Source organism: Abramis brama (assembly GCF_963993115.1).
Source record: "Abramis brama genome assembly, chromosome: 20".
Taxonomy (NCBI): domain Eukaryota; kingdom Metazoa; phylum Chordata; class Actinopteri; order Cypriniformes; family Leuciscidae; genus Abramis; species Abramis brama.
In genome coordinates, this window is record NC_139982.1 from 11,592,620 (window position 1) to 11,619,339 (window position 26,720).

General features: G+C 41.6%; 1 protein-coding gene across 4 annotated transcripts in view; it reads right to left on the reverse strand.

The window, feature by feature from the left end:
* Window positions 1-26,720, reverse strand: part of ano3 (anoctamin 3) — a 128,970-nt gene that overhangs the window by 32,333 nt on the left and 69,917 nt on the right. For 2 of the 4 annotated variants that reach the window (XM_084094951.1, XM_084094950.1), the window contains exons 13-15: window positions 14,224-14,284; window positions 1,845-1,927; window positions 1,644-1,670 (exon numbers count right to left, since the gene is read on the reverse strand). In XM_084094951.1, coding sequence (XP_083951077.1) covers window positions 1,644-1,670; window positions 1,845-1,927; window positions 14,224-14,284 — 171 coding nt within the window. The remainder of the gene's footprint in view (window positions 1-1,643; window positions 1,671-1,844; window positions 1,928-14,223; window positions 14,285-26,720) is intronic. The other 2 variants (XM_084094953.1, XM_084094952.1) reach the window with 1 other exon arrangement.

The window sequence follows — 26,720 nt, forward strand, 5'->3', positions numbered from 1 at the left end:
CAGGTTCCGGACGGGAAAGTTGGTTCCACACCAGCCCTAAAATCTTAATCTGGTGTGGAACCATGGAACCAATTATCAATTAAAACTAAGATTAAGTTTTTCTAACAACAACAGTCTGGCTAGCTAGCTGCTGTATTAACGTCTGCAGTAAAAAGTAGTTATCAAAAGCACAAAAAAACAACAACATAAAATTGAAAACAGAAAGCTCAGAAAAGAAATAAGTCTAAGGAGAAGAAAAAAAAGCTACCACAGCTTCATAACCAGTATCACTTTGGTTCTTAAAATTGCCAGGCTTAGCACCATCTCTGGCACAAGAATCAGCACCATCTTGGTGGAAAAGAGGTTTGTAAAATGCTTCAGGTGCATGAACCAGTTTGAGAACCACCGTTATACAGAAACTAGCAACAACAGAATTCTAGAGGGCAACGAATGCAAACACCACAGTATCAACCACATCTGATCACTTTGATCTCTGGATTATTTTGAGGTGTTCCCTCAAACACATTACACGTTCACGCATCACTCAAATTAATTTGCAAAAACAATGCTCAATAAATGAATTCACTGTCACTCTGCACATGCTGATGTGTGATATGTGATTCAAGAAGGGCTGTTCACACTGAGATTTTATCATGGGAAGTGAATATACTTTAACTGTACTACTGGCTATAGTGGGTTTTTGCTGACAGTAAAACAACATAGGTTCATTGGAAAAACGTGCCTTTACCTACATTTTGGCTAAACTCCAAAAACTTACCTATACATATAATTCATTGCAGTTTTCATCTGAAATGTCATGAGTAGCATCAACAACATTTATTCCTTTTCACACAAATTATGATTTTGGGGCAGATTATTGATCTATTGATTTTGACGTGGTTCCTAAACAAGACTATATTTTTATATTTACATTATAACCACATCCAATATACATGTTTTTTTTTGTTTTTTTTTGACGTAGTAAGACCACTTGGAGCACTACGAATCCCATGAAATGCTAGTCACAACACTCAATAAAAGAGCTCGAACACTAAAGAAGCAAGCTACAATTACATGGTTGTTTCAGCACATGTGTTTTCTCATGTTTTTTGTTTAACACTATCAGTTTGGTCGTAAGGGTAAGCAGAAGTGTAGAGTTTAGTGTAGGTACTACGTTATTATCAAATGCGATAGAGTATTTACCTTTTAGAGCCACTCAACAGCCATTTCATTTCCAAACTGCTGTGATATGTATAACAACCAGCATAATAAAACATTCCCAGATTCACATTTATCTGTTTCAGATAAAACTGAACACACTTTTAGTGTCGCTCACTGGACATTTCACTTTGACACTTTTGCACAATGTGCAAGTAGCAACGTAATATAATTTTGAAGAAATGTCGCTACAGGCGCATCTTTCCAAATAGCCTGGGTTGCAGCAAAAATAACTTCTCTTCCATCTTGCTGACACTTGACTACAGTATCTCAAAGAAGACGTATACTACCGTCAGTAGACGCTGAATCACGTCACAGCTCATTTGCATGTTAAAGTTATACCAAACGTTTTGTCAGTACTAATCAGTGTGAACACCCTTAAGACGAATTCCCATTGGGAGCTAAGCATGCACAACAAAACATTATACAGTAGGAGGCACACTCACAGAACACACCATGACAGGGATTTTACACTATAGGAAATACAACAAACAGCACATAGATTGGCCACACACCAGTTATAATTGTTAATGAGCTTAATGGTCATTTTAACAGGTCTCAAACGATTATGATATTTCTAAAGAAATAATAACATAAAGCATCACAATTTCAGCAGTAAGTTTATTTAAATAGGAAGGCAGGCTCACCTCCTCCTCCTCCCAGTCAATCAAATCCCAGTCATAGGTTAACTCCGCTCTTCTCCTCTTCCAGAACTCAAGGAATACTGTGGCTGTGATGGTACAGGAGGAAGCAATAAGATATGAACATAAAGAGCTTTAGAATACAGGACAGTTCTACTCAAAGGCAATAGTCACGGTGTTCAAAGTAAGGTGACTAGGGCAGGTCCTCTTAGGCCTAAACATGTACGTACATGAATATAAGTGCTTCAACTATGCATTTGATGCTTTCATTTCTCCACTCCACTGAGGTTCTCCTGGTTTTGTGTTCATAAAGTATGTATGTCTTTTCCACACACCTTGTTGGTTTCGTTAAGTTGCAACAGAATAACCCCACAACGTGTTATCAGAGATGTGTTTATCAGCATTTCACACCAGCTTTGAATGCTCATCCAATCAGAATTTTGGGTTAGATCTATTAATTTTATATTTTTTTTTCATCTCACTGGTAGACATTCAAATTCAATCTTGCTTACAGAATGTAATCAGCTAGCTTATTCAGAAGCATGAATTTTTCACAGTATCCTAGGAACTGATTTATGCACTAAAAAAGAATTCTAAATAAAACATTAAGTAAAAATAAGATAAGTTCTGTAAGGTTTACTTGTCAAATGTAAAAAGAGAACAAAACTACTGTATCTGTGCTCTGAGTTCACGTCGCACATTTCTACCAAAGGACTGTATGACCCAGTCTGGAAGGGAAGAGAAAGACAGAGAGAGAGAGTCCAAGAAGAGAGAATGTTTAATTTTTAAAGTCCAGTCTTCATCCTGAAAGCTGTCTTCACATGAGCTTTCAGGAATTCGACTTGCAGATCCCTCTGGGTCTCTCTATCAGGAACAGTATGGTCCCCATTTTTTAATAATACAATAATAAGACTTTCGTTAGCACTCGCCAATGTAGTAGACTCCGTGAAGCGAAGCACCAAATTCAACTTTTTGGTTGCTACCCGTCACATAAAATATAGTATCACCCTGTATTTACAGATGATGCGTCGCGTATTGCATCTCTATGGGGCACAATTTGTCTCGTATTTCTCATAATTATTGTTTAATAAGGTCTATACAGTGGGAAGAATAACATAGTATCTAACAAAGCAAATAAATAGCACAAGTAGAAAATCAATTGCCATCCATTAGCCAAGCAACATCCAGTGAGATAAATGGAAAAAATTCTAAGCTTTCTTCAGGTATTATCACCCTCCTTGAACTGTTCATATGCATATATGGATGGCCTTTAATATTTTCATAATTTACAGCATACACTTTTTTTTTTTCTATCTGGTAACTGTGCAAATTTCATGTCCTTCCGTAAGGTTATCTGTGGTGATTTATGTGGAGGTCAAAACATGACATGTTATGTTAAGAGGTGCGTTGAAGTCCTGACCTCAGAGTCATGATGTCTTTGTTCTCTCAGTTATGTCGTACACTGAAAAAAGTGAAAAGACTGTGTCAGTTATTTAAAGTGCATTTTATATTGGTCTAATTGAAAATAATGGTTTCCAGGTTTAAACCCATTTCATTCAGTTTGTCTAAAAGCAAAAAATAAACAATTTTGTTTAAAGAAAATTTTCGCTTGACATGGCAAGGCATATGCGGTGACGAGACAGACCTTGCACACCATGGAAAAAGACGGAGGGTGGTGTATGGTGCTTACACACTGCATATGAAGGCATGGCTGTGTGAAATAAAATAAAGATGGAGCACAATTTTGTCATTATTAGTTTCCTACATAATTATTTGTAGCTGTGAGTCGATGCAACCCCTTCACTTTCAGTTTGCCCTCCTTCTGGTTTGACCAGAGGTGTAGAAGTGAACTGCTGGACTTCCGGTATGGCGTCGAGGCGAGTGGCAGTGTAGAACGCGAGCTCCCAGACAAATCGGTTATACTCCCCTGTTTAATTTAACTTTACACCGTGTAATTGATAAACAAATATGGAGGGGAAGAAACAACGAAAAGCTAGAGGCAAATCATCCCAAAGACCTGAGAAAACTGAGAGACAAACAAAGGAGAATGATGATGATGACAATGCTGGCGAGAACGAGGCTGCGGAAACAATGCAAGTTTGCATCAGCGCTATATATTCTGAAATTAAGGCTATCCGATCTGACGTGAAGACAGAACTAAACAACTTTCAAGAGACTTTCACCAGAGACTGGAAAACTGACTTGGCAAGCCTGAGTACGGACATCAACCTTAAACTGAACGAAATTGCCAAAGATCTAAAAGACGCAGTGAATAGAGTGGAGGAGGCCAGTGGAAGATTTGGAAGAGAGGAGCGTGGAGGCTAGAGATGTACTTTGCCAAACCCTTGACATTCAACAAAAAATGCAAACAAAGCTAACAGATTTAGAAGCAAGATCGCAACGAAACAATATACGCTTGTACGGAATCCCGGAGGAGGCTGGAGGTGACAACATACAGAAGTTTGCTGAAAGTTTAAGACGGAATTGTAAAATATCAGTTTAATGTAACAAGAGTAACGACGATTTTGGATTTTTATCAATAGCTGATTTTACGTTATAGCTTGAAAGACCCATAAATGAATATAACATCTATGTCTGGGAGTTGAGGAAAAAGCGTGCATTGATTTATAATATCAGTTTGCATGGGGAAGGCCCTTCGTTAATCGAAGTTTTTCCTTTCCAACTAGGAGTTAGTTTAAAGGGAAGTTTGATTATGGAAGGTGCTGTTTCTTTTGATTGTACTTTTTTTTTTTTTTTTTACTTTTTTGTTCTGTGTTATTTATGATACAATGTCATGGTCACTTGGGATTTATAATATGATAGTACATCTGAAGATAAATGTGAAAAAAGAAAAATCTGGCTCGGATCTCGCGTTTGCCGAGGCAGCGCGTAGATTACAGGTCCACTCTGCAATAAAGATTCTGTGGCTGGGATCTCACGTTTGCCGAGACAGCGCGTAGATTAAAGGTCTGCATTGCAATACAGAATCTATAGTGGCTCGGATCTCTCGTTTGCCGAGGCAGCACGTAGATTACGGGTCTACTCTTCAATAAACATTCTGTGTGGGTGCGAGGCATGCATTCATTGAGAAATATCTCGATGCGCACAACCATGTGTTTTCGGGTGTTTCAGTATCGCGCCCGTTGACTTTCTTCTTGAGAGATAAAAAACATATATATTGTGAATGATTTGAATCTCGCGTCTGCCACGGCAGCGCGTAGATTACAGGTCTGCAATAAAAGGGACACACGCAATCTGTGAAATAATACTTTTTGGGTGCGAGGCATTCAAAGTCAGCTCCTGAGGGTGCTGGCAGTGTTCATTGAGAAATATCTCGACGCGTACATCCGTGCGTTATCGGATGTTTCAGCCTCGAATAATACCTGAAATCAGTCTCGAGAGGCTGGTTCCCGTAGTAGAATATTTAGTAGAATATTTCAAAGCATGGCAAGACCTGCCAAATATTTCTCCTTGGGTCCTGCACACAATAGAGAAGGGTTACAGGCTGCAGTTCAATTCCGCCCACCGAAATTCAACAGTGCATGGTCGGATATTGGAACAGGAAGTAAACTCCCTGCTGGTAAAGGAGGCCATAAAGCGTGTTCCTCCACCGGACAGGAAGTCCGGGTTCTACAGCTGCTACTTCATAGTTTCCAAAAAAGATGGAGGTTCAAGATGCTCACTATTCCCATCATCGTGAGTCAGATCAAATCTGAGGATTGGTTTGTCACAATAGATCTAAGGGACGCATACTTCCACATATCCATCCTTCCATCTCACAGGAAGTTCCTGAGGTTCGCTTTTGGGGGCGAAGCGTTCCAATATTGGGTTCTTCCATTCGGCCTAGCTCTCTCCCCTTGCATGTTTACCAAATGCATGGATGAAGCTCTTCAGGCTTCAGAGGATCAGGGTGCTAAATTATATGGACAACGGGCTTATTATGGCCCAGTCACAAGAGCTGGCAGTTCGGCATTGAGATGTCGTTCTTGCACACATCCAGAGCCTGGGGTTGAGACTCAACATGAAAAAAAAGCATGTTGGCACCAGCCCAGAGAACCATGTTCCTGGGAGTGGTGTGGGACTCGGTCACGATGCAGGCACAATTGTCTCCTCCACGGGGAATGGAGACTTCACACCAAGGTGGTGAAGACGATATGCAAAAGGTTCGGCCCAGTGGAAGTGGATTTGTTTGCGTCTCGAGGGACGTCCCACTGTCCATTGTGGTTTTCTCTCACCCATCCAGCCCCATTGGGTTTGGATGCCATGGTACAGATGTGGCCAAGGCTATGCCTGTAAGCTTTTCCTCCGATCGCTCTGCTCCCGGGAGTTCTGGAGAGGGTCCATCGAGACGGGATCAGCCTACTTCTAGTTGCCCTGTACTGGCCGGCCTGGGTATGGTTTTCAGACATCATAGAACTCCTGCAGGCCAGCCTTGGCAGATCCCTTTGAGGAGGGACCTGCTTCCACAGGCTGGGGGCTCAATATTCAACCTCGACCAAACCAGTGGAAACTTTGGGCCTGGCCCCTGAGGGTGCTCATTACCTAGAGGCTGGCCTGTCGGCTGGAGTGGTTGAGACCATACTCAGTTCCAGAGCTCCTTCCATGAGGAGATTGTACGCCCTAAAGTGGAATATGTTTCCACACAGAGCGTGAGGTGGACCCAGTTAACTGCCCGGTTGGCTTCAGTACTGGAACTCCTCCAAGATCGCTTCTCAGCTGGTCTTACCCCATTCAAACTCAAGGTGTACGTGGCTGCCATTGCAGCTTTCCACGCTCCTCTGGGTGATGGGCCGACATCAGCTGGTCGTAGGTTTCCTCTGCGGGGCTCGGAGGATGAGACCTGCGGCTCGTACCAGAGTTCCCACATGGGACCTGGCAGTGGTTCTCGAAGGGCCCATCACCCATCAGTGGTCCCCCTTCGAACCTCTGAAGTCGAATGAGGCCAAGATACTTTCCCTCAAGGTAGATTTTTATTAGCCATTACTTCTCTGAGGAGAGCAGGAGACCTTCAGGCGCTTTCTATATCTCATGGGTGTCTGGAGTTTACATCTTGCATCCCAGGCCGGGCTATGTGCCTAAAGTGCCATCTAATGTTTCTAACATCAAATCCAAAGACTGAGACTAATTGCTGCTGCAACTCTTTTCGGATATTGTCTGCTGTTTTGGCCTCGTTTGGGAAGCTTGTTGTAGTACCCTGCTCTTCATGTCATATTGTGGTGTGAGATAGTGACATGTGATTGACATATAGCTTATTTTACGGTGATCATCCATCCACATATCAGTTGTCATGCCCACATTTATCAACGACATGACCCCCTTGATTTCTTCAACCATGTCCCCTCTCTTAGCAGTCACTATTTCTTCACAATTTTGGGAGACTGTGGTGGGGTCAGGGAGTAAACTTGTTGCTGACAGACGGCCAACATTTATTAGCTCTTGTGCTAACTGGATGAAACCGTTCCCTGCTACCGTTTCAAATGTCCGAATGTCCATACAACAGAAATTCATGCATTTAGCTGTTATTTGTAATTTTACCGTAGAGGGAGTTGGTTTGGCGAGGAAATCACTCACACTCATTTGTTTGCTGCTGCTGGTTGGTTCGCTACCGCTACATCCACCATGCTCAAAATGTCTTTGTAAATGAGATGATTCCGTCTTGCAAACTGAACAGCCTTGCAAATTGTACATTGTGCATAACCAGTTGGCTCGTCAATTAAGGTTGTCACTATTTGAAAAACAGCCCAGAAGTTTGCCTTTCCTCTGGTGTTTTTCTCACTTTTAAGTTTGCCATTGGTGATTTTTCTCTTAATGTTCTCCATTGCACATGAGATGAATCGTGGGTCGCGCTGCCGGGAAACCTTCTGTGTGCGTGAGACTGTCATGTGTCAGTCATATCTCAGTGTGAAAGGTTATAAAATGTCTTTCTATGTTTGTTTTTCCATCGTCAACTTCTCATATTTTCTTTTAATTAATGTCTAAAATATAAAAAGGATAAGCCTAAAACAGGCCCGAGGCCCGGCCCGCATGTGAACTATGACATGAAAATTGCCCAAAGCCCGGCCCTAGGGGCGTACATAAGTCGGGGCCCGTCGAGCTCGGGCTGAAATGCAGGGCTCTAACAGGCATAGAATTGAGTGAGTCCTGGATACAATTTTATGTAAGATTCTGAGTTTTATGTTTGTATGTTGTTTATGTGAAACTTTTTGTGCTGCCATTTTGGCCAGGACTCCCTGGAAGAAGAGATTTTATATCTCAATGGGACTATCCTGGTAAAATAAAGGATAAATGAATAAGAATAAAAATAAAAATTATAGGTTGTGATATAGGAATTAGAGATCTTTCAGATCATGCAGGAGTTTATTTGAGGACTCCATTTAGATGTTCAATCTAAGAACACCGTCTGGAGATAGAACACTAGTCTCTTAAATGACCCCCAATGTATAGAATATATTAAAAAAGAAATGAAAGTGTACATTGAATTTAATAATAATGAGGAAATGTCATCAAGTGTTCTATGGGACGCCACTAAGGCAGTGTTAAGAGGAAAGCTGTTAAAGTGGTCCTCAAGAGAAATCTTAGAAGAAATAAAAGTAATAAAACAACAAATAAATAAGATACTTGATAAACAAGTAGAGATTAAACTTAAATATATCAAACAGAATTATTATGAGAATGGACCCAGAGCTAAACAAATTTTAGCATGGAAACTCCGTAAACAGCAAACTGAAAGGTCAGTTTTCAAAATTAGAAATCCGGAAACCAATGTAACATGCTATAAAAAAAGAATATATATTAAGGTTGTTTGAAATCTATTTAAGAGACCCCAATATCCTGGAAACAAGCTAAAAAAAGATAAGACGGAATGTGGGTCATTATAGACCCATTTCAGTTTTGAATATAGATTATAGATTATACTAGCCTGACTTCGTCATACTCATATTCTAGGCAGAATGTGAGTCTGATACTGCTCCATAGTGCTTTGATTATGAGGCGTGTCTTAACCGAACCAGGAAAAAAAAAAAACTCTGCACTCAATTGAATAGACCTACAACCAATCAGAGCAGAACTCAACTGCACACACGCAGGAAGAAGTAGTAAAGTAATGAGTAAAGTAATAATAAAGCACTCCATGAGTGCGACCAAAGGAGAAACCACAATGACCACAGGGTTTTCATTGCGTCCCATCTTCTTAGCGACCAATTCAATTTCAATTCAATTCAGTTTATTTGCCAGACTCATGTCCAAAAGCCACGCAAGACAGGACAGATAAAAACAAACAAAACAAACAAGCAAACAAGCAATAAGAAAAAGCAAATACAAGAATTAAAATACATACAGACATTTCAGCCAATGCACTCTCAGTCTGGATGTGTACCTGGAGCAGCTCACTAAAGGATGACCATCGGAGTCAGCTGATAAATTAAACTTTTGCCGAATCCCGTAGGAAGGACGGCAAACACATCTTTCCGATCGACAAATGCCTTGATTGCAGTTCTCTGTTCGTCTTTTAAAATTAATGCGCTGTCGATTTCTTTTATAACAGACGCGATAGCGGAATCTAAACATCTCAATTTTCCTGCTGCAGTCATCTTTGTTGAAAACCAATTCAACCCAAGCGCTCTTTGGTGACGTGGGTGATTACGTAACCGCAGATCATCTGTCCATCATCGATTAAAGCCCGCCCTGGCAATTTGATTGGCTCAGCCTTATGGGAGCCGAGCATAATTACTCCTCAACGGATTGAGTCCAGACCGAACTTCCCGACCAAAAAATTTTATGGGCGGGGTTCGGGCTGGCTCCCAGGCTAAGTTTATACGCTTCGATAATTGCAAAAAGATTAGAAAATATAATTCCTGAATTGATTGATACAGACCAAACAGGATTTGTGAAAAACAGGCAGATACAAGATAATTTGAGACGGGCATTATTTTTGATTGATAGCATAAGCAAAAGTAATTCTAAACCTCTGGCAATTAGCCACGATGCCGAAGAGGCTTTTGACTCCGTGCGATGGGAGTTTTTGTACCTGGTACTGCAACGTTTTGGCTTTAATGAAAAGGTTATAGGATGTCTTAAACCACTATATAATTTACTGATGGCCCAGATTAAAATAAATGGTAATATTTCTAGTTCAATTACACTGGAACGGGGATGTCACCAAGGATGCCCTTTAAGTCCCACACTTTTCGCACTATTCATAGAGCCACTTGCTCAAGCAATTAGAGAAGATGTAGAAATACCAGGATTCCAATTTAAAGGAAATGAACACAAAATATGTTGATATGCGGATGATATTCTTATGACAATATCCGACCCAGACTCCAGTTTACCTAAACTTATGTCATGCCTTGAACAATTTGGTTGGTACTCAGCAGTGTTGGGTAAGTTACTTTAAAAAAGTAATTAGTTATAGTTACTAGTTACTTCTCACAAAAAGTAACTGAGTTAGTAACTTAGTTACATCATTACAAAAGTACTAATTACCAGGGAAAGTAACTATTGCGTTACTTAAAAAAAAAAAAAAAAATGTTTAAATATGTGAAATAACTTGGATACCCCCAATATTAAATGTTAAATGAATGAAATGGACACTAAATAGAACACATTATTATTATAAAACATTGTAGACTATTCTACACTATTTTAATGTTGCTGTGGGACAATGTGAGAGACACCTATTAACCTTAATATTAAAATATTATCATTACTATAGTGGAACAACTAAACACAATAGATGGTTTAGATGGCTCTTGGACACGTTCGGTCTCTCTCGCGCACTGTCAAGCACGCTCGCGGCGTTCGCTTCGCTTTTGTCCAGTCCGGCGCCTATTAAACACACACACTTTTTCACAGAAGAGAGTAACGCGAGTAACGAACTCATTTAAATTTCAGCAATTGTAATTGCATTACTTGATTAAAAAAAAAATGTAGTTACATGCTCGTTACCGCTAAAAGTAGTGGAATTACAGTAACACGTTACTTTGTAGCGCGTTACTCCCAACACTGGTACTCAGGATACAGATTAAATTTAGACAAAACTCAAACCCTCTCTTTTAAAGGGGTGGTATAATGCCCTTTCAAAATATGTAAAATAAGTCTTTGATGTCCCCAGAGTGTGTATGTGAAGTTTTAGCTCAAAATACCCCACAGATATTTTAGCACCTTGCTTGCTTCCAGTGATAAGCTGCTCAAGTACCCCTTAGGATAGAGCAGGGTGAATGGAACTATGCTGGGCAACTCATAAACTCCCCCTGTTTCATTTACATTCCTCCCCAACTATTGTTGAGTTTTGAAACAGTGATATCCCTCCCCTTTGGATGGGTGCTAGAATATGGCCCTGGTTCGACAGTACTAATAAGTAGAGGAAGATCGCCTATGGGTGTCCAATGTGTTATCTGTCACATGATATCGTAAAAAAGTGATAGCTTTAATGGGTTTAGGTGGAGTGCCTTTTTTTCAAGGCAGGGTTCAACTGTTCTTCTCCAGTCATTTTGAGGTCTTAAAGTAGAACCTAAGATCCCCTGCGGTTTCCTGGGGGTTTAGAGGGGGGTTTAGGGGGATAAGAGTGGTATGCACACTGCATTATGCCCTGCTCTCATTCTCCCTCCTTTCCTGAGTAGGAGTAAGGATTAGGCTCCCCCTTGGAGTGGTTGCAAAAGTGAATGTTGTACCCTGAAGGGCTATTTTTAGCACTTTGCATGCTCCCTTGAAGTAGGGCCTTATGCTCCCCTATGGCTGGGTATCGTGCAAAGTCTCTAGTTGATCCATGCTTGGAGAAGTAGAGGCAGTTTGCCTGGTGGCCTAGCATCTTGCAACATTCTATAGTCAGATGAGTGCATGAAGTCTCCTTGTGGTGCCCGTAGAAGAACAAGTAGAGTTGAGCATGCTCCCCAATGACTCTAGGTTAATTAAGTAGAGCCTAAGCTCCCCTGTAGTTTCCCTAGAGGTTGAGTTGCAATGGCAAGAGTTTTTGGCTTTATTCTGTGCCACACTTGTATTTGCATCCCTTCTGATGAAGTGAAGGTTATATTCTCCCCCTTGGAAGTAGTGGTAGATCAAAGGTCTTTGTTGAATTACTCCCTTTGATAAGCTACTCCCTAAGGGCTTTATCAAAGTATTGACATAACTAGCTCTATATTAGAGCTTTTGTTCTTGGGGCCTTTAAGGCTTTTTGCCTGCCCTTGGGCTTAAAGATTGCCTCCAATAAGCAGTCTATTAGTCGCAATCTGCGCCCTGGGAGTTGAAGCGCTCTGACTCCAACTAAGTGATCTGTAGAGACAATCTATGTTATGCCCCCTATGTTTGTGCATATCCACTGAATAGTGAGGTAGGTAACCCCTCAGCAAGGCCTAGGTTGGCCCTGGTCTAGGTTACACATGTAAAAATGGTTTCCTGAGAAGGGGAACACGATTTTGTGTCGTTGCCATGCATCAGGTTTGCCTGAACGTCTTCTTCAGACAAAAGAGTTTATGACTTGTCTTGCATATACCCTCTTATACTCACAGGCGCTCCACTTTAGACATCATGGACTGCCGTTGGCCAAAAAATTGGCATGTTTGTTACATGTATTCAGATACCGGTTACGCTGAGGGCATTCCCCATAGCGGCAACTCCATGACGCAACATCTAATTTTCCTTCTCAGGGAACCAGGGTTAAACACGTAATCTAGATGTTTTGAGGCAAAAAGAAAGTGCCAATGAGATATTCTAGCATGAGTTTGTATGGAAAGAAAGAGACCATTGAGTGATTTGATAGACATGAATGTAGCACTATTGTGTTGCCATTGACAATGATCAAATATCAGTATGTGAAAATATTCATTGCAGTGTTTGACCAATTAAAAAGAGCCATAGAATGATTTTTTTTAACTCAAGCTTCTAGAACACTAATGCGGCATTTCCGAAGTGTTAATGAATAGTCACCCTTGTACAGCTTTTGTGTGAACTCTCATTTGACTCTGAAATGTCTAAAGGTGCTTTCACAATAGCACTTTTGGTTCTTTAGAACATTCGCAGTACATTCGCGACAGATAGATGCAAGTGCCGTTTTGTGCCGTTTGCAGCCTTCTCCTGTGTCATCGTTATAATATAATGTGAGCACATTCCGGTGGGGGCAGAGGGAGGGGGGAGCATTCAAACCAAGTGTGGCAATCGAACCATGTGAGAAAGCACCATAAGAGAGAAATTTATCCTGAATTCTCTTGACAATGGAATAGTGGTTTTGTTGTTTTAGAACAACCCTTCTTCATCCCTACTAAATCCATTATTTTGAAGAGTTCATGAATTCCATGTATAAGTTTTAAAAGCAATTTAGAAATTTGAGTATCAGAATCCCCATTTACATGTTTTTGTTCACCGTTTACAATTTGTTTTTGTTGAATTAAGTATATTTTAATTAGCAGCCTATAATTTCATGTTAAACGATACAGCTTTATTGCAGCTACCCTAACTGTGATAGCGTGAGTGGCATTGCATTGTTTTTATAGCCCTTTTCCAGCAGATAAAAATATGGCTGTGACTAATATGTTGCTTTGTTTAGATCCCACAAGTCACCTACAGTTCTGCACCTGCAAAACCTTGCACAGATTAATCAAAACACAAACAAAAATGCAAAATATATGAATGCAAACACATGTACTGTAGCTATGCTACTTCAATTTCACGCCTTCTGGAATATGTCATATAGCACAATTATAAGGATTGCTACAAGGGAAATTAGTGTACAGTAATAAGCACTGACACAAGTGGACATTAGTGTAAACTTTTATAGTTTGTTTTCCCTTTCAGGTCAACTGCTGTTATGGTGCAGCAACAGTTTGATTTTTTTTTTTTTTTACCTATAAAGTTAGTTAAACTGCCATTTGTTTAATGTCACATTTAAAGGAAAACATCCACAGCAGTATATCCACCATGTCTGTTCACATTAATCTACTTTCATTTCACTCCTGGGAAGTGTTTCATTGGCTGTAGTCAGTCAATTAGACTTAATAATGAGGCCACAATTATCAAGCACAAACTCACCTGTGATCGCCACCGGTGATCCTTCAACACATCTATTTATCACTGCTCTTGTTCAGAGGAGTAAACTAAAGTCTAAGCAGTTTTGAAATATTTAAATGTTTGTGCTGTGAGTGCGGTCTACTGTGACCTGATTGTATCATTTGTTGTAATGTGGGACAAAGCGGTGATTGATTACAGCTGCTTCTCATGAGCTTTTTAGTCATTCCTTTTATAGCAGACCAAAGGCTGCTATAGATACTAATTCTGCCCACTGAAGGAAGCCTCTTTTATAATTACTCACTTTGTACTTCAAACCAAACGCTGACCTGTCTGTCTTTCTGCAGGTGGAAAGAGTAATGATTAGATTAAAAAGATTCAGACTCACCCCATATTGCCATGAAGATAGCAAAGAAGACTGTGCCTCCATTATCAAAAAGATGGGTCACCTGGTAAGCACAAAAAAGGCAGTGTATTTTAGAATGTATAATTTGTAAACAAGCTCCATCGCACACCTGCAGGTAATAGGTGCGTAGGATAATAAGACCAGGTGGATCGTTTCAATAGACAAGCAATTCCCGCACACTATCGTAACTTGCAAAGAAGTAATATTTATTCACACAACGTTTCGGTCACACGACCTTCATCAGGAGTATACAAATGTTCAAATTCATCTCTTTTAAGATAAAACACATGACTAACTAACAAAGTTCCATCTGTAAACAATTAAGCTCATTAGTATAAAATTAGCATCACATCATAAACAGTTACAGACTATGATAGTTACAACAATCAATAAAGATCTCCCTGTAAGTTAACAAGATCATCTAAAACACATGATCAACACATCGTCATCAAACAGCATCAAAATGTTACAACAATCAGTCAGGCTCCACAGCCACTTAAACTCTTTGTGAATACATAGTAGAAACAGCACATCATTCAAATTGTTACAACAAACAGTCAGGCTCCATGGCCACTCAAACTCATTGTGAATACATAGTAGAGACAACATCACATCATTCAAAACAAATACATCACTATAACATTACATGAAATGGTGCTTCATCGTTCATACCCATAGGTGATAAAGTCTGAAGGGTGTAAATCCAGAACAGTTCGCGTCTCTGTAGAAGTAATTCAATATCTCCACCTCTAGGTGGCAAAGTTACTTTCTCGATCCCACAGAAACGTAAAGAGGTAACATCGTGATTCAAATTTAAAAAGTGTACCGCAACTGGATAATTCATATCTTTTCTTCTGATCGAACTCTTATGTTCACTAATCCTTTGTTTCAATTGACGTGACGTTTTTCCCACATAGCCTATACCACAAGGACAACGTATCAAGTACACAACATGAGTGGAAACACAAGTAATCACAGATTTGATGCTATATTTTTTACCCGTTCTAGGATGACAAAAAAATGATGTTTTAAAAGTATTATTACATTGAGCACAATTCCCACAACGATAATTGCCCTTCTGTATAGGACTGAGTAAACTCTGAGATGCACGAGGACTAACACTTTGAAAACGAGCTTGTACCAAGCTATCTTTTAAATTCCTGGCACGTTTATATACAATCAAAGGAGGATGTCTAAAAATATCGTTCAACTCCGGATCAGAAGACAATAAATGCCAGTATTTTTTAAAAATTGATTTTATCATGTAGGATTTAGGTGAATGTGTTGTAATACAAGCAAAAGAATACTTTCTTGTTTTCTTTGTCTTCTTTTTTAGCAATTCGGACCGTGTCTTTTTAAAAGCTGTATCGTATCCTTCTTCGACCCAATCCAAAGGATAACCTCTGTTCAAAAATTTATTTTTCATGATTTTCGATTTCTCAATAAAGTCGGAATCAGAATGACAAATCCTCCTCAATCTGTAGAACTGACTCTTAGGTAGCCCTTTTTTTAAAAAAGTCGGATGAAAACTGGTAGCAAGTAAAAGTGTGTTACGATCAGTCTCTTTTGTAAACAAAGTTGTAGTCAAAATGCCTTCGTTCTTCTGTACCCACATATCAAGGAAGTGTACTCTAGACGAATTAATTTCGGAAGTAAATTCTAAGTCGTCAACCAAGTTATTCAGATATGTCACAAATTCTCGAGCCTCATCGTGATCACCTAAAAAAATACAAAATATATCGTCAATGTATCTATACCACTTGATTATCTGTGAATAGAAAGGATTCTTGTCTGTATTCAATATATAACTCTCCTCAAAAAAACCCATAAATAAATTGGCATAGTTGGGGGCAAAATTCGAGCCCATTGCTGTCCCACTTATCTGAAGAAAAAAATCCATATCGAAACAAAAATAATTATATTTCAAAAGGTACGAAGCCATCTCGACGATAAAGTCTGATGGTGGATTAGAGTCCTCGCGTAACAAAAGATAATGTCTAAGTGCATTAAGTCCTTTTTCATGTGAGATGTTAGTATATAAACTCGTTATGTCCAAAGTTAATAATAAAGAAAAATCCGGTAAATCATACACCTCAGAAATCTTATTGATAAAATCGGTAGAGTCTCGAATGTAAGATGGTAACGAATAAACAAAAGGTTTAATAAAAAAATCAACATACTGAGATAAAGGAGATAAGAGGGAATTAGTCTGTGCCACAATCGGACGACCTGGAGGATCAATAAGTCTCTTATGAATTTTAGGAAGAGTGTAAAAGACAGGTCTAATCGGATATTGACAATACAAGAATTTAAATTCTGATTGAGATATCCAACCCTCTGTTTTAGCATTTGTTAAAAATGACAATATCTCAGATTGATAAGTATTGGTAGGATCACTGGGAAGTTTTTTATAACACCCTTCAGACTTTATCACCTATGGGTATGAACGATGAAGCACCATTTCATGTAATGTTATAGTGATGTATTTGTTTTGAATGATGTGATGTTGTCTCTACTATGTATTCACAATGAGTTTGAGTGGCCATGGAGCCTGACTGTTTGTTGTAACAATTTGAATGATGTGCTGTTTCTACTATGTATTCACAAAGAGTTTAAGTGGCTGTGGAGCCTGACTGATTGTTGTAACATTTTGATGCTGTTTGATGACGATGTGTTGATCATGTGTTTTAGATGATCTTGTTAACTTACAGGGAGATCTTTATTGATTGTTGTAACTATCATAGTCTGTAACTGTTTATGATGTGATGCTAATTTTATACTAATGAGCTTAATTGTTTACAGATGGAACTTTGTTAGTTAGTCATGTGTTTTATCTTAAAAGAGATGAATTTGAACATTTGTATACTCCTGATGAAGGTCGTGTGACCGAAACGTTGTGTGAATAAATATTACTTCTTTGCAAGTTACGATAGTGTGCGGGAATTGCTAGAATGTATAATTTGGAAATAACAGCAAGCTAAAGCATACCGTATATCAAGAAAATAATGTAATAGAAAAGCATATGAACAAATAATGATTCTTTACATAAGATTCACATGTCCATTTAATCTATGAGCAACAAGGCACAAGTAATCTCAAAAAGTTTTTATTTATTTATTTATTTATTTTATTAGTATGTTTTCGTACAACTAGCTAATGCCCCACAGATGGTTAGGTTTATGAGTGCAGGTTCATGTTTTTTTTTTTATTTTGACAAATACTTTTTCCTACAAATCACATTGTACAAATTAGTAAAAAAAAAAAAAAAATTCTGTATATGCCTGACAACAACATGCAATTACACAGTGACATAGTAGGTGAGTAAGCAATATGTAGTCACAAAATCAGAGAGCCCAGCATGAAAACTCACAGGTGACATATTTGACACCTGTATATCAGGTGTAAACTGTCTTAGATGACCATTTGTAATCAGACATGAGGTGGAAGTTAATACTAGGAGTAAATGTTTGTATTAATATTGGTGCTAGGAATTTGTGATTAGTGTTTCACAAGTTATAAATAAGATTATAATTGGTGGAGGAGATGGGAAGAGATTCTAAAGAAATGTCATGGGAAAGAAGTAAACTAAGCTACTGCATATATACCAGATGTGTCCAATTCTGCTCCTGGATGGCCACTGTCCAGCAGAGGTCAGCTTCAACTCCAATTAAACACACCTGAAACAGCTAACTACTACTTCCAGGCAGGTGTGTTGAGGCAAGTGGGAGCCAAACTCTTCAGGACAATGGTCCTCCAGGAGCAGGTTTGGACACCTCTGTTCTATACCCTTGAAACAGAATTGGCAGCATTAGGCTAATATATTCCTTCTGAACTTATGTTATGAACTTCATTAAAGAGTGTGAAGTGAGACAGAAGAAAGAGCTGATGGTCAGTAAAAACTCCAGCAGTAGGATGCAGAGAACTTGACTGGCATGTGCCAAATAACTCTCCATTGATATGATTCTAGAGTACAAAGTAAGACTGTTCTGTTGCTCTGACTCCCCAATGGGAGATTTGTTTGTTGAGGAGGTGGAGATTTTGGCAGAAGAGATTTGATCTATAAGTCATGAGAAGCCTCTGTGGGCTTGGCAAGAGGTTTTATGTACAGCTCATATAATTGTTTATTTAACCTGCGTAGAAAGAGCACACTGATATTTAATCCTTTTGGATATGGGAGGAATGGCAGAACCTAAATTGGGATTTTTATAACAACACCCGTTAAGTGAATTTTGAAGCCAGTTTGAAGAACCGTAACAGCTGTTTTTGAAAGCAGATGAGTTGCAGGCAGGTATTAAATCCTCTCTATGCTGAGAAATCAATGGTGGGTTGAGAAAATCATCTTCAGAATTTAAGATTTTGCCAACATGTGACAACATTGTTTCACTGGTGTGGGATGGACCAATGGTAAAAACAAAAATACTGAGCGGTGTAAGGACAGTAGCTCATTTCCATGCCGTTGTTACCGCTGGCCCAAATCCAGCCCCATAACAGTAGTGGGTGGCCAAGAAAGAACCATGTCAACATTGTTTTAACATTGTCTCCTGAGCTATGAAAGTGCAAACTGCAAGCAATAAAACATTCTTCAGGGCAGGAACCAATTTTAATGTGTATTTTATTCAAATATTAGCCTCTCCCAGGCCAAACCACTACCATGTTCCCATGTCACAAAATCAACTGTTGATCCTTAGCACTGGCTGCACAGCTTGAAGAATCTGTGTTTGATTTGCATGTTAAAAATTCAGGACCAAAAACTAATTCAAAACATACGAATATCTTTGATGTCAGACAAAACAGGCTTTCCTGTTGAGGTTACAACAAAAAGTTTGGAAACAGACATTCTAAAAACAAAGTTGTTATGGTTATAAACCGTTATAAACTACATATGTGCACTAAAAGAGTACATCTTTTCTGCAAAACAATATGTATTTGCATAAAGATGTCTACAGGAAATATACAGTATACATAAATATCACCACACAGTCAAGATGTGATTTCTTGACTTTCATGCTGTTTGTCTTGGTTTTCTTGACTTTTCATGTTACCACAGTACACAGCACCATGAATTTATTATATCAGGCCCTTAAGAGAGCAGCCAGAAAAATGGAGCGCAACTGGAAGAAAACAAAACTAGACGTTTTTCGAATTCTCTTAGAAGAAAAGAAACACAACCCTATTTATTTATTTGACACAGTGGCTAAATTAACAAGAAATAAAGCTTATTCTGAAGTTCCAAAGAGCATAGCAGTAATGACTTTATGAACTTCTTTACTTACAAGATTGATAATATTAGAGAGAAAATTATAACTATGCAACCATCTACTACAGTATCACATCAGACAGTGCATTGTAGTGTCCCTGAGGAAAAATTCCATTCATTCATTGCAACAGGAGAGGAAGAATTGTCTAAACTCGTTAAATCATCTAAATCAACAACATGTATGTTAGACCCTATCCCGAATAAGCTACTGAAAGAGATGCTTCCAAAGGTCATATATCCTCTCATTAATTTCATTAATTCATCTTTGTCACTAGAATATGTACCGGAAACTTTTAAGCTGGTTATTATTAAACCTCTTATTTAAAAAACACAACTTGATCGTACAGAATTAGTCAATTACAGGCTGATCTCAAATAGACCCTTTTCTGTCAAAGATACTAGAAAAGGCAATATCCTCACAACTATGTTCCTTTTTTAGAAAGAAATGGAATCTGGGAGGATTTCCAGTCAGGATTTAGACCGTATCATAGTACTGAGACAGCTCTCATTAGATGATACAAATGATTTGCTCCAATCATCCGATCGTGGTTGTATCTCTCTATTAGTGTTACTCGATCTTAGTGCTGCATTTGATACCATTGACCACAACATTCTTCTAAATATACTCAAAAATGATGTTGGCCTTAGTTGAATTGCATTAGCATGGTTTAAATCATTCTTATCTGACTGTTATCAGTTTGTAGTAGTAAATGAAGAGATGTCATATAGATCACAAGTTCAGTATGGAGTACCACAAGGCTCAGTACTAGGACCGTTGCTGTTCACTCTGTACATGCTATTTTTTCCTGTGTTGTCAAAGCTGAATTTTCAAAATCATTACTTCAGTGTCACATGATCCTTCAGAAATATGAAAACAGTTTTTGGAAACTATGATAAATTTTTTCATGATTCTTTGATGAATAAAAATTTCAAAAGAACAGCATTTATTTGAAACAGAAATCTTTTGTAACATTACACATGTTTTAAGGTTATTTTTGATCAGCAGTGTACATTCAGTAAATTGCAATATAAGCACTGTCAAGAGTGATCAACAAGGTATCTCTTCATTTACCAGTCAAAGACGGAGCAACTTTCTGCTCTTATTTACTCCGTGCACTGTCAAGGGCTTCATCATATCTGTCGCGGTACCGGTCTTTGCAGCAATTATTTTACCGCAAATACTGCATCGCGCGCTGTTGGCATCGAGCCTGGAGAAATGTAGCCACACTTTTGATCGACTTTTCCACATCTTTAGGGTATTGTGAGTGTGTGTGCTCGTGTCTCATTGAGTATGTGCGTGAGTTTGTGTGTGTGTGCTCGCGTCTCATATGAGAATGTGCGTGGACAGTTTGTGTGCGCGCGCGCGTCTCATATGAGTATGTGCGCAGAGAGTTCCGCGCGTCTAGTGTGTGTAGAGTTTGTGTGTATGTGCGTGAGCGACTTTAGGCGTGTCGTTGTGCATTTCATATGTATTTGTTTGAGCACTGACGTTGACGAGTTAACCCCTTAGGTATCGAAATCTGGTACCGAAAAACAAGTCATTTTTCGATACTCGATAGTATCGAGGCAATTCGGTCGGTACCTAAAAAGTATCGAACTCGGTACCCAGCCCTACGCCTGAGGAGCCCGCACCCAACAGGCTCGATGGGTGCTTTTTACCTGGCCGCCGCCACGCGCCCGCCTCCAGGTCAGCGCCCTTCCTGCCAGAGCTCCACAACGAGCTTGCGAAATCGTGGAACGCACCATTCTCCGCGAGACTTCACTCCTCCGTCTCCTCTACGCTCTCCCAAGTGGATGGCACCAGTGAGAAAGGATACAAGTCTATCCCCCCCGTGGAAGAGGCGGTAGCAGCGCACCTTTGTCCGTCCTCTGTGGGATGGCGTGCAAAGGCTGCCCTCCCGTCTAAAGCTTGCCGGGCCACATCAGCTCTCGTCGGCCGCGCTTTCAACCCCGCTGGACAGGCTGCTTCCGCCCTGCACTTGATGGCAGTTCTTCAGATTCTCCAAGCCAATCTGAAGCCGTGAGTGGGACGAGAAAGGCGCGGACTAGTCCATCATCACTGATTTAAGGAGCGCGACGGACCTTTCCCTTCGTGCTACTAAATCCGCGGCCTAGGCTATTGTGAGGAGCATGGCCTCGCTCACTGTTACGGAGAGGCATCTTTGGTTGACGCTTGCAGACATGAGGGAGGCTGAGCGAGCCATGTTTCTGAATGCCCCGCTCTCTCCGTCCGGCCTCTTTGGCCCAGCTGTAAGTGGGATTGTCGACCGGTTCTCTGAAGTGCAGAAGACCACACAGGCCATGAAGCTCTTCCTGCCTCGATGCTCGAGCTCTCAAAAGCAGCCTCCTGCCCGGAGCTCTACCCAGCAGTCCTCCCAGCCTCCGCCTTCGCAACGACGCCAAGGTGCTCGCCAGAGATCGCGCTCGTCAAGCCGGCGCAGGCCGCCTCCCCCGCGGGGACCCCGGCCTAAGATTGTGCTGACGCCTGAGCCCGCAAAGTCCTCCAAGCAGCTTCAAGGAGGAGAAGATGGTCGAGTCCCGCCGCAGCCGGACCGCCATCAAAGCGTTTTGCTCTGTCAGTTCCCTTAAAAAAGGGAAAAAGGGACTGCAGATGTGTATTTTGCAGCCAACGAGCGAGTTGTACAACCCGCTCACCTGCACCCAAACGCCGTTTTTACGGCGACCCAGAGAAATTTCATAAAGAGTGCAATTTCTGGTTATCATGCCGATGGTGTCTTGAGTGTAGAAAATGTGCCCGCTTCCCAGTGTTCACCCCTACACACAACGGTTCCCCCTGTGTCACTCACTCATGCAGAGCCCACTCTCATAAAGCTGGCGTATGCCGCTCGAGTGTTAGATGTAGGAAATGTGCCCACAAAACAGTGCCCACAGCGCGCTCACCGTGCCGATACCTCAGATTCAGGTTCACGAGCCCACGCTGTGTGGCGACCGGAACCGAGAGGCTATTCTACCCCTAGCTATGCACGCAAAAGCATGGGAAGCTATTCCGGGAGTGTCAGAATGGATGCTGAATACAGTAAAGCAGGGCTATTCACTGCAATTCGCTCACCGTCCTCTGCGCTTTCTAGCACGGACCGAGACAAAAGTGAATCAAGAAGTAGCACACCTACTTCGCGCAGGAATAGCAAAGCTGCTATGCAAAGGGGCCATAGAACCAGTATCGCCTTCCCAGAGCGAGTCAGGCTTCTACAGCCGGTATTTCCTCGTACCAAAGAAGGATGAGGCTCTCAGACCTATCTTAGATCTGAGATATTTGAACAAAGTTCTCATCAGGCGACCGCTCAAAATGCTCACGACCAGACAAATCCTCGCGCAAATTTGCCCAAGGGACTGGTTTATCTCTCTCGATCTGAAAGACGCATACTTTCAGATTCAGATAATACCCCGTCACAGGCCATTCTTGAGATTTGCCTTCGACGGTCAGGTATATCAATACACCGTCCTCCCGTTCGGCCTGTCCTTAGCACCCCGTACATTTACGAAGTGCATGGACGCGGCTCTCGCTCCCCTCAGAAGTCAGGGCATGCGAATATTGAACTATTTGGATGATTGGTTGATTCTAGCACAGTCGGAGATAGAATTAATATCTCACAGAACGTTCCTTCTCAGCCATCTGGAAAACTTGGGTCTCACGGTCAATTGGAACAAGAGCTCATTACTGCCCAGTCAGACAGCCTCTTTTCTGGGGATAGAACTGGACTCTGTGTCTATGATGGCCTGCCTGTCGACACAGCGCGCGCGCCGTGTTCGACACCTGGCCGCTTCATTCCGGACAGGCAGCCTTGTTTCCCTGAAAACTTTTCAGAGAATGTTAGGCTGCATGGCCTCAGCTGCAGGGTGCTTCAGCTGGGCTTGCTACGTGTGCGCCCGCTACAACGCTGGCTGAATGCACGAGCTTGGGCTTCCGGCGGTCTGTGTATCAGAGTGACTCAGAGCTGCGTTTCAGCTCTGGAGCCTTGGATAGCGGCCGAATGGTACCAGTTGGGAGTGACAATGGGAGCTATCTTGTACCGGAAGGTTATCTCGACAGACGCCTCCATCGACGCCTCCAACCCAGGCCGGTCTTTGGCCAGTGGTCAGACCAGGAAAAGTGCCTTCACATAAACTGTCTGGAGATGATAGCGGTCGAGAATGCGCTGAGGCACTTCCTCCCATGCCTGCGGGGCCACCATGTACTGGTTCACACAGACAATATGTCAGTGGTGGCCTATGTGAACCGCCAGGGCGGTATCAGATCCAGAAATCTCAATGCTCTGGCGGAACGCCTCCTCGTTTGGGCTCAGCACTCCCTGCTCTCGCTGAGAGCCACACATGTGCCTGGTCGCCTGAGCGACGGTCCAGACAGACTGTCCAGGGACAACATTCCTCCGGGAGAATGGTCCCTGCATTTTCAAACAGTCCAGCTGCTGTAGCGCCTTTTCGACCTATTTGCGACCTATTTGCGTCAAAAGACAACGCTCATTGCCCAATGTTCTTTTCGAAGAACGAGGATGCGCTGGCCCAAGCATGGCCCAGCTGCCCACTGTACGCTTTTCCCCCGATCTCGCTGTTACTACAGGTAATCAGGAGAATCAGGGAGACTGGCCACTCGGTGCTCCTCATAGCCCCATGATGGGAGAACCAAATTTGGTTCCCAGAGCTGATGCGGCTGACGGACTTAGCCCCATGGCTGATTCCGTTGAGAAGGGATCTCCTCTCTCAAGCCGGCGGCTCGATTTGGCATCCTCATCCAGAGCGCTGGTCTCTGCATGCATGGATAATCAACGGATACCCGTTGTCCTGCCAGAAGGGGTTGTGAACACGATCACGCAGTCTAGAGCTCCTTCTACGAGAAGGCTCTACGCGTCTAAATAGTCTGTGTTTACTAGCTGGTGCGCCGACAAAAACCTAGACCCACAAACCTGTGGGGTCTCTGGGGTGTTCTGTTTCCTTCAAGAGCTACTGGATAAGGGCAGGACCCCTTCCATGCTCAAAGTATATGTTGCGGCCATTGCAGCGTTCGCAGAGTCGACGCGTGGCCAGTCAATAGGAAGGAACGAGTTTGTCATCCGCTTCCTTAGAGGAGCCAGGAGGATGAATCCCCGCGACCCCCGTCGGTTCCTATTTGGGATCTTTCTATGGTCCTGGAGGCCATGAAAGCACATCCCTTTGAACCTTTACAGACCGTGGATCTGAAATACCTTTCGCTCAAAACTGCTTTTCTGATAGCCCTGTCATCAGTCAAGCGTGTGGGTGACTTACACGCGTTATCTGTTAACGCCGCATGTCTCGAGTTTGGACCTAATGATTCTAAAGTCATCCTCAAGCCGAGACATGGTTATGTCCCCAAAGTGCTTGGCACTCCCTTCAGACCGCAGGTTATTACATTATTGGCCCTACTGGGATCCGGTAGCGAAGTCGATGTTAACCTCCTTTGCCCTGTTAGGGCGTTAAGGGTTTATTTCACGCGCTCCGCCGCCTTCAGGCGCTCGGAGCAGCTCTTTGTTTCGTTCGGTGGGCGCGCCAAGGGCCTCGCCACCTCGAAACAGAGTCTGTCTAGGTGGATTGTGGACGCTATCGCGGCAACATATGCGTCTAAAGACCTGCAGTGCCCCTTGGGCGTCAGGGCTCATTCCACTAGAGGCATGGCCTCTTCGTGGGCTTGGTCCAGCGGGATTTTTATTCACGACATTTGTATGGCGGCAGGCTGGGCCTCCCCCTCTACATTTGTTAGGTTTTATAACCTAGAAGTTCCTGCCCTGCAGGCTAGTCTTTTGTCAGTCTAAGTTACGAGTATATTCGCGCGCAGGCTACTCTCACATTAATCCTAGCTCCCCTGGTTGAGCTGCACTATAAGGGTAGATATTCCCATTTCAGTATGGACCGACTGTGCCGCTCTGTATTCCCTGCCACATGATACTGTGTGCTTACATGGACTGGCCCACTCCAGTTGGCCGTCTTATTCCCACTAATCTGTGTCCCCCGGGTGTGCCCCTGGGACTATATGTGGTTGATGCTTGGCACGCACGGCGTTGACAAGGGGTACCCGTAGCGTAAGCAACTTACGCAATACGAGAGAACCTCTCGTAAGAGAACGTACTCGGTTACTGACGTAACCTCGGTTCTCTCTAGAAGAGGGAACGAGTATTGCGTAACCTGCCGTGCTCGCGCCTCGAGCTGGTCTCGCTTCAGTCGATGAAAACCAGGTAAGCAGCTCCCGAGCCCATCCTTTTATACACTAAGCCACGCTTAACCGAGTACGTTTTCACTGTTATGGCGATGATACTCAGCTCTATATCTCTTAGCGCCCCGACGAAACTTGGCAATTAAAGAAATGAACGGAATGCATAGCTGATATAAAAAATTGGATGACTAGTAATTTCCTACTAAAATACTAAATACTAAAATAATACTACTTAATTCTGAAATTCTTAATTCTGAATGTTTCTAATGATTGGACCAAAAACCTCCGCACGTACTAACCTGGAAAACTGTCTAACAATTGATGGCTGCTCTGTCAAGTTTTCGTCGTCGGTTAGGGACCTAGGTGTGCTCTTTGATATCAATCTTTCATTTGAAAGCCACGTTTCAAAGCCATCTAAATTACGACATATGCTTTCAATGAAAAATGCAGAACAGTTAATTTATGCGTTCATGACCTCAAGGCTAGATTATTGTAATGCTCTTATGGGTGGTTGCCCTGCATGCATAATAAACAAATTACAGCTGGTCCAAAACAGAGCAGCTAGAGTTCATACTAGAACCAGGAAGTATGGTCATATTAGCCCGGTTCTGTCAACACTGCATTGGCTCCCTATTAAACATTGTATAAATTGTACCTACAAAGCACTAAATGGTTTAGCTCCCCAGTACTTGAGCGAGCTCTTAATGCATTATAGTCCTTAACGTCTATTGCAATCTCAAAATTCTAGACAGTTGATAATACCTACAATATCAAAATCGACTGCTGGCGGTAGATCCTTTTCTTATTTAGCACCTAAACTCTGGAACAGTCTTCCTAAAATTGTCTGGGAAGCAGACACACTCTGTCAGTTTAAATCTAGACTAAAAATACATCTCTTTAACCTGGCATACACATAGAAAAGTATACATTTCTATTATTCAAATCAGTTAAATGATTATTAGGCTGCATAAATTATGTATAGCATAAATTAGGGAACATCATAAGTAGAATGGCATCTATGCTAATGTTAATCTTTCT